Source organism: Setaria viridis, chromosome 1 (genome assembly GCF_005286985.2).
Source record: "Setaria viridis chromosome 1, Setaria_viridis_v4.0, whole genome shotgun sequence".
NCBI lineage: Eukaryota > Viridiplantae > Streptophyta > Magnoliopsida > Poales > Poaceae > Setaria > Setaria viridis.
The window spans coordinates 36,247,774-36,259,498 of record NC_048263.2 but is presented as its reverse complement, the minus strand read 5'-3'; the positions used below and the strand labels follow the sequence as shown (position 1 = coordinate 36,259,498).

General features: G+C 50.3%; 1 protein-coding gene and 1 long non-coding RNA gene across 2 annotated transcripts; both read left to right on the top strand.

The window, feature by feature from the left end:
- The first annotated feature begins 5,587 nt into the window (after positions 1–5,587).
- LOC117836329 (fasciclin-like arabinogalactan protein 1) lies at positions 5,588–8,032 on the top strand. The gene has a single exon (XM_034715734.2). The coding sequence runs from the start codon at positions 6,658–6,660 to the stop codon at positions 7,849–7,851; it is 1,194 nt and encodes a 397-aa protein (XP_034571625.1). The 5' UTR covers positions 5,588–6,657; the 3' UTR covers positions 7,852–8,032.
- A 999-nt stretch (positions 8,033–9,031) lies between these two features.
- On the top strand, positions 9,032–11,725 carry LOC117836321 (uncharacterized). Its single transcript, XR_004636060.2, has 3 exons — positions 9,032–11,048; positions 11,143–11,212; positions 11,366–11,725. It is a non-coding gene; the product is annotated as an uncharacterized lncRNA (long non-coding RNA).

Genomic DNA, 11,725 nt, shown 5'->3' with positions numbered 1-11,725 from the left:
AACCAGCAGCTGCCCCGGCGGCTAGAGCTTATCCGAGGGAGCTCAGGGCTCAGCTCAGGCATCCATGACAGGAATTCTCGCGTCATTCATCGCCACCGCTCGGCCCTCCACTGTTGCTTGACCCACGCTGAAAGGCGCAGAAGATGCGCCTGCGCCAGGAAACAGGCGGCCCCGGCCGGCGTGACTGTGCGGTAGCACTGTGCCGCCATGGCCTTCGCGATCGGCGTCGCTGTCGATCGCCGGTCGCGTCAGGGACGAAATCTTTCCGGTGGCTGCTCCGTCGCTGGTTCGTCAGGTCCCGCGTGCGTTTAGTTCCTGTTTTTCCAAGTTGAGTTACATCTGGGTTAAGGCAACTTGACTCTAGGGTGTTTTTGCTGTTTGGAGAAGCGGTTGCAAGTGAGGAGACGTGGTCGCGCGTGAGGAAGGGATCCACCAACCTTTTTCTATTGAATTCTTCTTCAGGAAATTACAGTTTTTCTGATCATCCTTCTTTCGTGTTTGATTAGTTTCCAAGAAAGAAAGTGCGCAGAATTCGCAATACCTTCCCCATAACAACTCTGACCTCCCAATTGATGCGCTATGGAATCAAGACGGTTCAGACTTCAGAGTTCATAATACAGCGGAGCAGGGAGCAGGGATTTGCTAGTTCGCCTCTGGGAGAACGATGCTACGGCCCGCAGACACGTTATCCCCGCATGGAATTTATGCATGCGCAGCCGCTGGCACAGAGCACTGACCACTGAGGCGACGCAACGACATCAGCAGGCGAGCAGCACAGGTGCCCAGTGGCATTCACTGCGCTGCAGCACGACGGCGGCAGGGGAACAGAAGGCGGTCGCTGGTAGCATAGCCGCCGACAGGGTTCGGAAGTTACTATGATCCCTGGAAACCCTGCTCGCTCTGCCTCTCCTAGGCGGTAGCAATAGTTGGTGACTGTGGATCCATCGTATTTCTCCAATTATTACTCTCCTCCCGTACTGGCCGCCGCCCATGCTTTCATGCTCGCAGGACGAACAGGGCAACAGGCAGCGGGCTAATGGCTCTGTGGTATGCTGCTACTCCGTAAGTGCTAACTTGGTACTGCCTCTGCAAGTCTGCATCGAGTTTATGATCTTAACTAGCTCTGGCCATATGAAAAAGGAAAAAAAACACTTTTACGGTATCTTATACTAGACTATACTAGTATTTGAAAAGGTTCAGTATAAAAACATCCGACGGCTTGTATACCATTGAAGACTTGACCTGTATGGTATAAAGTACAATAGGTAGTATAAGAATATTAAGGGAAAAAACATGCCGCCGCGACTCCAACAGTGGCACGGAGGGAGAGGAGATCATAGCGAACCTCTGTTGTTTTTCACGCTGGCCGGCGAGCGCATGTACCCGAATCCTCGCCGCCGTTCTCCTTCTGGTTATCGATTGATCAGTATTCAGAAGGCCCTTGCATCCCATAGCATCAAGATGGAGAATTCGAGATCCTTGGATTCCATCGTTCCTGCGCATCTTTATTTGCCATGGATTCGAGTGCTGCAGAGAGGCCATGTTCATGGAACTCACCGCTCTCTAATTCCTCACCAAGATGTAACGTACATGAAATAGATGCGGCATCACTAAATTAACCAAGTCTATAACGAGTACTGATTGTTTTTAACACACTACCTTGATCGTCAACTGATTGATTAGGATTATGTCCGGTTTGAGTTCATGCAGAATTTAATGGCTTCAGCCAACACGTGAGCTGGTGCAGCGTCTCCTTGGCTCTGCCTCACGCCATCAACCATGCTTGTGGCGCCGCAAACATAGCAATCACTGCTAATCGCGGTCGCCAACGCGGGCAGAATTGCGGCGCATTCGCCATGACGCCGACCTCCAGGAGGCTCCCGCGGCTGCGGAAAGAAAAGGATCAACGAGTCAATTAGTAACTAGGTACAACACTACTAAGTCATCCTTATCACTCTAGGGTTAGATGTTCTCTATACTATAATAATAATATAATGCACCATAAAAGAGTAAAAAAGAGAATAGATGCGAATGTTTAATCGCATTTCGATGTGCTGTGCATTATAGAAATTAAGCAGTTCTTGTTTCTTTGTGGTAAAACTTGTATATATGGACCAGAGCCTTCAAATCAGTACGACTACTCAAATTTACAACTATTTATTTGCGCAATGATAGATGATATATCCGTCGACTTTGAGGCACCTACTTACGTTTATATACGTTCATAAATATAGGGCATGCGTTCGTAAAGGTGAATATGTGTGCGACCATGTAGGTATACAAGCATGCACGTTTATACACGTTTCACAAAAGGAAAAGAAATAGGCAACAACTAAATGTCCCCTTCTTCATGAGCTGGAGAATCCAGTGAATACGAGCTGATCAAATTTTTAGAGCAATCACACCATAGTTTTTTTTCAGGGCATCACATCATAGTTGATCACTGCAAGGCCATCCTTGCAATAGAGTTTGCTCTGCTTCAAAGAAGGCATATTTCCCAAGTATTGAAGAATGGCTAGAAAGCTTTTTATAACTGTTGTTTTGTTTTTTTCTTGATTTCCATCTTTGTAACTGGGCCATTTATTATAAATATATTTAGTCAAATCAGTAGGGGCAACCTCTCCTCTCTAAAAGAAGGAAAACAAATTAAATAAAAATAAAAAATATTAGTTTTTTTTAGAAAACCGGGTTGCATTTTATTGATTCATATGGAAGATTACACATACATCTTTACAAAGACACCCTTGAATAAAACAAAAATTACATTCTGATCCTGGTAAATATCTCTTCCCGATCATCTTCGTCACTGGAGCCACCACCCGACGCTAAGACGAACGCCAAGATTGCAACTTGAAGCCGAATCCAACCTCCACGAAGAAGCTTCCAGAGAAGCAGCATACATTTTTGATGCCACATGAGTTGGCACATCACAAGATGTGCACCTAAATCGCTGAACGGCTAGGCAAATCTTCACTAAGAGTAAGGGATCAGACACCACAAGCATTGCCGATGACCCCAAACTCCCCAGCGAGGAAGAAACCCTAAGGAAAAGCAACCAACCCGATTTCTCGAGTAGGGAAGGAATAGACAAACCTCACAGATCCACATGCGGGGAAGGATTCGTCATTGTCGTCGCCACCAAAAATCGCCTGGAGGGACAAAAGAACCAGCCAGCTATACAGAGCCACCAGGACCATCCGAATTGCCGCCAGCAAGTCTTGACAACAAAAGAAACTAACAGCCGCCGGCGGGTACCGACAACAGGGCAACTTAATCTACTAAGCTAAACCTATAACTAGCAGATATACAGGACCACACCTGGTTCTCGAGCCGATTCCCTTCACCTTCGGTGCCGGCGACGCTGTCAGAGGAGAGGAATCGACGAGAAATGGGTGCGGGATCAAGAATCGTCCGAAACTCGCCCCTCTCTACTGTAGCTTGGGGAAAAGAAACAGGGTTCAAGAGAGAAAAAAAACATTAGTCTAGAGTTGGAGGCCAGCCCGTCCGTGTGCACACTTTTGCTTCACACAACCTAGTTATATATTTTGAGATAATTTCCTATTTAACACTAGAAAAATGACTAATGACTATTTGTTGACGCTCAAAATTTTTTCCTTAACACTGCCTTTTAACTTTCATAAGAAAAACGACACTGCTCTCAGTTCGGTTAGACACTATCGTGAAAAGCTATTGGAGACGTGTCAGTTTTTTTGTGAATGGACAAATGTACCCCTAGCCAAGGGCCGTTTCCCCAACTCCAACCAACAGAGGAATCCATTCCTCCCTCTCTCTCTCCCCGACGGGCGCTTGTGAGCGACGGCCGCGGGGGAGCGGCGGGCGCAAGCCCCGACTGGCGCGCGGGAGCGGGCCCTGCCGTTTGGGAGCGGCGGGCGCAGGCCTCGAAGGCCAGGTGGAGCGGGTAGAGGCGCCGTCGTTGAACTGGGGGCTCACCCTCTTTTTTTTTATTTCTTTTTTTATCCGGAAGCGGACTTCTTGCAGTGGTTGCTTGCCACTAAATAATCGCGCTTGGATTGCGTTCCGCCGGCTGCCAAGGGGCCGCCGGGCTGCGGGAAGATGGTGTCGCAGGTGCCCATGGCCGGCGCCAACCACACGGCAGCGCTGTCCAAGAAGAGCAACCGCATCGCGCAGGTGCTCGCGTACGCGCTGCTCCTCGCCAACGGCATCTTCTCCACCTCATCTCCAGGTTCGCCTCCTTCTTCGACCTCGCGCCGCCGTGCGCGCTCTGCTCCCGCCTCGGCGTCGACAGCCTGTTCGACCGCCACGCACACCGTGGCGTCGGCGGCGCTGAGCCTCTGCGACGCGCACGCAGCCGAGCTGTCACGCCTCGGCTACTGCAGCGCGCACCGCCGGCTCGCGGACGCCGGGGACATGTGCGAGGACTGCGCCGCGGCGGCGGCGCCCGGGAAGGCGCTGCTGTCGTGGATGAGCCGGAGCGAGCTCGGCGAGCGGGACCTCGCTTGCGCCTGCTGCGGCGTCGCGCTCGAGACGAGTTCTACTCTCCGCCCTTCTTGCTCCCCACGCCGGCGCTGCGCGGCTCAGATTGTGGCCACAAGCAAGAGGAAGAGACAGCGAGGCCAAACGGAGACACGGTTCTTTGTGTCCGAGGAAGGCCCTGTGATCTTCGACAAGCAAGAGGCAAAAAATCCCGAGCTCTTCGACGAGAAACCATTGCTGGGGGATAACTCAACCAGTGTCTTGCTACGGTCCTGAAGTGCATCCTTTGAAATTTGGATACACAAGTGCATGAATATCTCAACTGCATAAGGAGCAAAAACGTCTTTCATTTTACACTTAACGCTGTTAGTACTCCGTATCGACGGTAGTGTCAAGTTGAAGTCGGTGTCAAAGAAGGAAAAATTTTAAAGTTTAAAGAAGAAACGAGTTATTTTTCTAATGTCAAATAAGAAATTATCTAATAAATTGAGGCCGTAAGGCTGAAGGCCCAGGTTTGTTTCCAGTCTCTGGGCTTTGGCTAGATCGAGTGGCCTATTGATTCAAATGCAGCCCACTTGCAATAGAGAAACTTATTGCATTCAATGGGCCAAAATTTATTGGATTCAAATCACGCTTTGTTTCCAGCCTGTTTGCATTCGATGGGCCAAAATTTATTTGGTCCATCCGTTCAATCAAAATGGATCTTAACTTCCTTCGGCGCTAGCACGACGATGAACTGTTTATGTTGGATTAGGAGGTCCAATCAAGCGAAACTTCGAGGCAGCCCTATTATGTTGACTAGGTCCATCCCGTATCCACTCAAAAAAAAAAACAAGAAGAAAAGAAACGACCCGTATCCACTTAATCGAACAACTCGATCATTCTTCCTCTCTTTCTTTTTCCTGACAAACACTCCTTTGCACTTGCTAGGACATCCAGGTTTTGCTGCGAGAGCTGCCATGTGCCAAGCAACTTCAATGAGACGGAGCGGTGATTTCTTTCCCGGTCTGCACCCTGCAGGGCAGGGTGTGAAAGTGTTAATACCGGAAACGCCGAGGCACCGGGTGGGGGCATTTACCTTGGGGTGCTCTGGGCAGCAACGGTTTGTTTGGGGACAGTGCTCTTGAGCCGGCCTCGACCTCACTCGTGTCCTGTTCGTCTCTCCCGTCGAAACGCCTCCTGCAAACTTACCATTTCTTCTCCGGACGTAACGTGCAAGGTCTGCACAGTTCAGGGGCCGAGACCACCCGCGCGCCCCCGATCGATCGATTCCGCCAGCCATGTGGCCGATCCGCCGCTCGCGTCTCACCTTTCCCTCCACCGACCGCACACGGCACATGCTTTTGTCCAAGCGAGCCATTACGGGCACGGCTAAAGCGACGTCGCTGGCGAGGACAGGCTCCCCGAACTGTGACCCTGGACTGGAGATGACGATACGGTTTCGCCCAAGGCATGTGCCGTGTGGGCGAAAGGGAGCGGTAGAAACGTTGCTGATCTGGTTGTTGTACACGGTTTCATGGACATGGAACACCTTCAGTGCTCGTCTATCGCGAGTGGTCTAGGCCAATTCAGGGAAAAAGTTATGGAGCCTCGTCTTAACTTTGATCTCTCAGCCCCGTAGAGTGCCAGAACCATTTCTCTGAAACCACTGAACAATGGACCTTCAAATCACTCTTGGGGTCAACAAGCCATTTTGTTCCTTTTCTTTGGGAAAACATCACGATGGTGAATAGCAGCAGCAAGCGGGAGGAGCCAGAGATGGGCTAAATGGGGTTTCAAGAAATTTCAATGTTCCAAAGCAAAATAACCTGCTTCTACTATAAGCTTCGTGCCTAATCTGCACCACCACTCTTACCAGTGCAAGCAGTGTTCAGCTTTTCAGCTTTTCCAGGGTGAGATTCTGCGCTTGAGCTCGATTGAATATCTGAAATGCCAAAACAGTTGCTCTGGGTGACATAAATCGGTATGCAGATAGCTGGAAATTTTGAACGCTCATTACACACTATCGTAATGCTGAACAAACTCGAATTCGCTGCACTGAAACTGAACCATGCTTACCGGCCACAGAACAGCGCGACCCGGCGCGCTCATTTCGCAGCCACTTCGTTCCCATAAAACCACAGGCAGCTCACGCTCTGCGAAACGTTCCTCGTCCCGACACCATCTCCCTGCTCTCCTGAGAAACCAAAAACCCCACCCACAATGCCGCTCGTCGGCGCCCGATCCGTCTCCGTCCTCTTCTTCACCGCGGCCGTCCTGGTGGCCACTTCGGCGCCGCCGTGCCATGCGGCGCACAACATCACCGCCATCCTCTCCGGGCGCCGTGACCTCGGCGAGTTCAGCCGCGAGCTCACGGCGACGGGGCTCGCGGACGACATCGACGGCCGGAACACGATCACGGTCCTCGCCGTGGACGACGCGCGCATGGCGCCGCTGAAGGCGCGCGGCCTCCCGCGCGAGACGCTGCGTCACGTGCTCTCCCTCCACGTCCTCGTCGACTACTACGACGACGCCAAGCTGCACCGCCTCCCCGGCGGCTCCGCGGACGTCTCCACCCTGTTCCAGGCCTCGGGCGACGCCCCTGGGAGCGCCGGCATGGTGGAGATCGCTGAGCGCCGGGGCGGGCGCGTGGCGTTCTCCCCCCAGGACGACGGCGACGCCCGGGGCGCCGCCGTGTTCTACGTTAGGTCCGTGCACCAGGCGCCGTACAACATATCGGTGCTGCAGGTGAGCGGCGTGATGTCGTCCCCGGCGGCCGAGGCGCCCGGGTCGTCGCCATCGCCAAGCGGGCTCAACTTCACAGACGTCATGTCCAAGAACGGGTGCGGGCGCTTCGCCGGCCTCATCGCAGCCACGCCCGGCGCCGCCGCGACGTTCGACAAGCACGCCCACGACCTCGGAGGCTTCACGTTCTTCTGCCCGGCGGACCAGGCGGTGGAGGCGTTCGAGCCGACGTTCAAGAAGCTCCCCGGCGACGCCCGTCTCGCGGTGGTGCTGTACCACGGTGCGCTGGGGCACCACTCCCTGCAGACGCTCAGGGAGGACGGCAGCCGCATGGCCACGCTGGCCTCGCTCGACGGGGGCAACACCACCGCCGTCTTGGCGGTGCGCCACGCCGGCGACAAGGTGACGCTGGTGTCCGCGACGCAGAACACGGCCAGGGTCACCCGCACTCTCGCCGACGCGGACCCCGTCGCCGTGTACATGATCGATGCGGTGCTTGTGCCGTTCAGCTTCCCGGGGCTAGCGTCATCGCCACCGGGTCTCGGACGGTCCGACGGCGGCGATGGCCATCAGACGAGCGGTTCGGCTCCAGTCTGGCCACTGCGCGGATGGGTCGCTTCGACGCTCGTGTTCACTACTCTGCTAGCAGCGGTTGCGTCTGGACGAGTGTGACCGATTGGTTGATTCGTTGGTTCACTTCACCATCAATTGTGACTGCTAGGTTGTGTGTGTGGGTTTGTGGACCATGTCTCGCTTGAGTTTCATCGACTATGTGTTGTGTTAGTATCATTGGGTGCTGCTTGTTATGCTTTTCAGTTAAATGATCAATGATCAGCAAAAGTTATCTCTTGCACATGTCTGGTTTGGAATTTGCTCGAGCCTTGGTATGCATATGCAATTGCATGAAACTAGTTTCAAAGGTTCAATATGAGCATGCTTGTCTTTTTTCTGTGCAAATTTGCCTGCTTTTTTCTCACGCTAGATGTTGGTCCAAACTACTCCCTCCGTTCCCTCAAATTATAGATCGTTTTGACTTTTCTAAATTCATAGATATTATTATACCTCTTACAGAGCATTCGGCCTCAACTTCGAACTCAGCTGGCCGGGCCGGGACGCAAAATCTGACGTGTGGAAGTTGTCGAAACTAATTAATGAAAAGACAAAGAGCGGCCGAGCATTTCCTCCTTTCTGCAACCAGACTGAGCAGATCTGCGAGACTGCAAGTGCGAGCCCCAACGATTGCGTTTTGCTTGTCTAATACGTTTAGGATCCTGTAAAAACTTGACGAAAGAGTTGCAGAGTGCACAGAACACGTACTCTTTGTCGATGAAAGAAGTAGTGTGACTCTGTTCAAGTGCTAGTGGTAAAGAGAAAGCCGAAGAGCCGCAAAGAGGTTTCTGCAAACTGAGCTGGCTGCGCAATGGCCAACGGGCCATGTTACCGGTACCCCGGGGGTGGGGGGTTTTGGAAGGTTTGCATGGTACGTACTAAAGGGGCCCGTGATGTAGCGGCTTTAGCTTTTGCTTGCTACTGCTGCAGCTTGCTAGCTTTCTATCCGGTCCAAGGTTACCGTGGTTACTTGTGTCCGGGTTGATTAAGCTGGTAACTGACTGGGCAGTGGGCACCTCCAATGGGCGCCGTTTTCATGTGAACGGTGTTTTAAAGATGGTTACACACTTACCTGGAGGGAGCATGGCAACAAGTCCGCGCATCGTTTTTCGTCGCTCAGGCCCTAGGCCTGCAAAGGGTTCGGGTCGGCCCGTTTGTGAAGTCGCTCCGCTCCTCAATTCAGCCCACGGTTCGAAGCGGGTCGACCCTAAGAAAAAAAGGAGCGAGAGGGTCGTGACCCTGTTGACCCACGGTGACCCTATTAGGGTCGAACCTCCTCGCGGCGGCGCTGTTCCCGGCCGCCTCCGCTCTCCTCGCGGTCCTGCCTCCTCCGCAGCCACCAGATCGAGGTCGCCGCCGTCAGAAGGTGCCCCGGCCTCCCAGATCGGGTCGCCGCCGCCGGAAGCTGCCTCCGGCCTCCGTCGTCCCCTCGTTGCCATGGCCGGATCCTCCTCGCCGCTGGCTCATTCAGCCCCGACTACATCACCAGGCAGCCACGATGAGCACCATCAAAGCTTAGATCCCACCCCTCTCCCCGTGCATAATGATCTATGGTGAGACATCTGCACAATCCTGTAGTTGGTTCTTTACTTTGGTGTAGCTAAGTTTACTTTGGTGTTCTTTACGAGCTCGCGCTTCCTCGGAATCAAACATTTCCCCCCTTCCCCATGCATGTCTTCTGTAAGATACACACTTCTTCTGAGTAAGATACTAGTTGGTCTCTATGTTTAGTTAATCATCTGTTTATGTTTTATCTCAATGCCTGAACTAGGTAATGAAGCCACTTAAGAATATCCTAGAGTTGACTGCCGGACCTGCCTGCAATCTAGATTCGTCGGTGATGTCAAATGCTACACTTTATTGTTGTCAGTAGCCAACGAATGAGTTCATTGTTCTTGTTACAAAAAGAATTTGACTTGTGTGGCTTCAATCTGAGATTCTAGATCTAGCATCTCACCGCACTTTACAAAAAAACCATCAAATCAGTTCATTTTCTTGAAAGAAGAAATTTGCACTAGGAATTTTACAGATTGTTTTGACGAATTGGAGAGCAATCTGCTGCACTCTCAGAATTGATGTAGACAATATTCGCTTCGATTCTCAGGCTTGCCCATCTAGCTCCAGGTCTTGTTAATATACTGCAGATGCCGTCTCTTTGTTTCAAGACATACTAAGCATGATATTGACACTGCACTTGATTAAAAACAATGCTTATGCAGTCAGCCCAGGACTTTGTTTGATAGCGCAGTCTCCTACAGATATCTGTCTATAAACTGTAGCACCACACATCTTCAAACATGCTAAGGTTTTCACGTTTTATCTGTCTACACACTTCTTCTGGGATATTCTTAAGTGGCTTCATTACCTGGTTCAGCCATTGAGATAAAACGTGAACAGATGATTAAGTAGGTAGAACAGATGATTTTCTCCTGCGTATAGCTCCAGACTGAATTTAGTTGGTTTCCAGTTTAGTTTCTGAGACACCAAGCTGACCAGTTGAGTTCGAAAACTGTGAAATGGCATTGAGCTCTCATCCTAAGAAATTTTACTGTCTCAATTTTGGGACAGTGCCGTACCTAGGGCCTAATCTGTACTTTCATCATATGTGGAAGATTAAGCTGGCTTTGGAACAAGAATCCTCAGTTGAAGTTGCTGAAATTGCCACGGTGTTAAAACATATGAAGAATAAATTTAACAAATATTGGAATAAGTCATATGTGTTGCTTTGTGTGCCGGTTGTCTTTGATCCAAGGTATAAGCTCAAATTCATTGATTTTCTTTTCACTGAATCATTTCCAACCAAAGCCAAGCAAAGGTTTGCCAGAGTCGAAAGACTAGTTCGAAGCTTGTTTCAAGCGTATTCTTCTCAAGGAAAAGACTCAAACGTAGCATCTAGTGGGCAAGGTGTAGTGGATCTTGGAGTGCCTTCCATAAAGAATGATCCGTGGACTGCTTGGGATCGACAACTTAGTAATGATCTTCAGTCACAAATGAGTACAGAACTTGACAGATATTTGGATGAGAACCCAGTTCCACGTTCTAAAGAATTTGACATCTTAAAGTGGTGGATGGGTAATGCAACCAAGTATTCGATTCTTGCCCGTATAGCAAGGGATCTGTTAGCCATTCCAGCTTCATCTGTAGCCTCAGAATCGGCTTTCAGCACCAGTGAAAGAATAATCAGTGATTTCCGTAGCAGCTTGACACGCCTGAGACAGTAGAAGCGCTCATTTGCACACAGGACTGGTATCGAGCAGAAGGTAAATTTCATTCCTGAACTATATGTGTTGACATTATACTGTCAGATGTAGTAGGAGTATAAATCTATATCGTTGTTAATGGAACCTATCGCAGGTTCATCTGAGTTTAGAATGGTGTCTATCAATGATCTTATCATGGGTGAAATGGCTGAAAATAATACCAGGTAATCTGTGCATGGTGTGTTTTACTCATGTAGCTTTTATTTTCTGATGGTAACAGCATGCTGAAGATATGTTGCTTGGTTGAGTTCGACTGAATGCTTGGTTGTTTCAATGAATGTGCTACAACTAATATTGTGATCCTCTTTGCCGTGTAGGCTATGATTTGGTCGATACAAAATGTTGCTAGCTGGTCAGCTGGTCCTTGGATGCATGGCCACTGCAAGTCAGAATCCTCAGTGTAAAGATTTACAGAGATCTTGAAAGTATCGGTGTTGTCATGTTTGTGTGCCAGACTTTGGTTACCGGGGTCTTGTCAATTTAGATATTGTGCCTGAGATTCAGATTATATTGTTCTAATAAGCAACTACTGTCAACTGTTAAACTCAGTATTCAGTCTTCAGTTGTCCGTTTGAGAAGATTCTGTGTACATGGGGTGAATATTTTCTTTATGTTATTCGTCTTCTGTGTTTAAATTGATAAATTGGTGCATCCGCAATTCAAATGCTGGTTGATTA

Bases quoted from the DNA above. Each gene is read 5' to 3' on its own strand.
- LOC117836329 (XM_034715734.2), top strand. From the start codon at position 6,658: ATGCCGCTCGTCGGCGCCCGATCCGTCTCCGTCCTCTTCTTCACCGCG.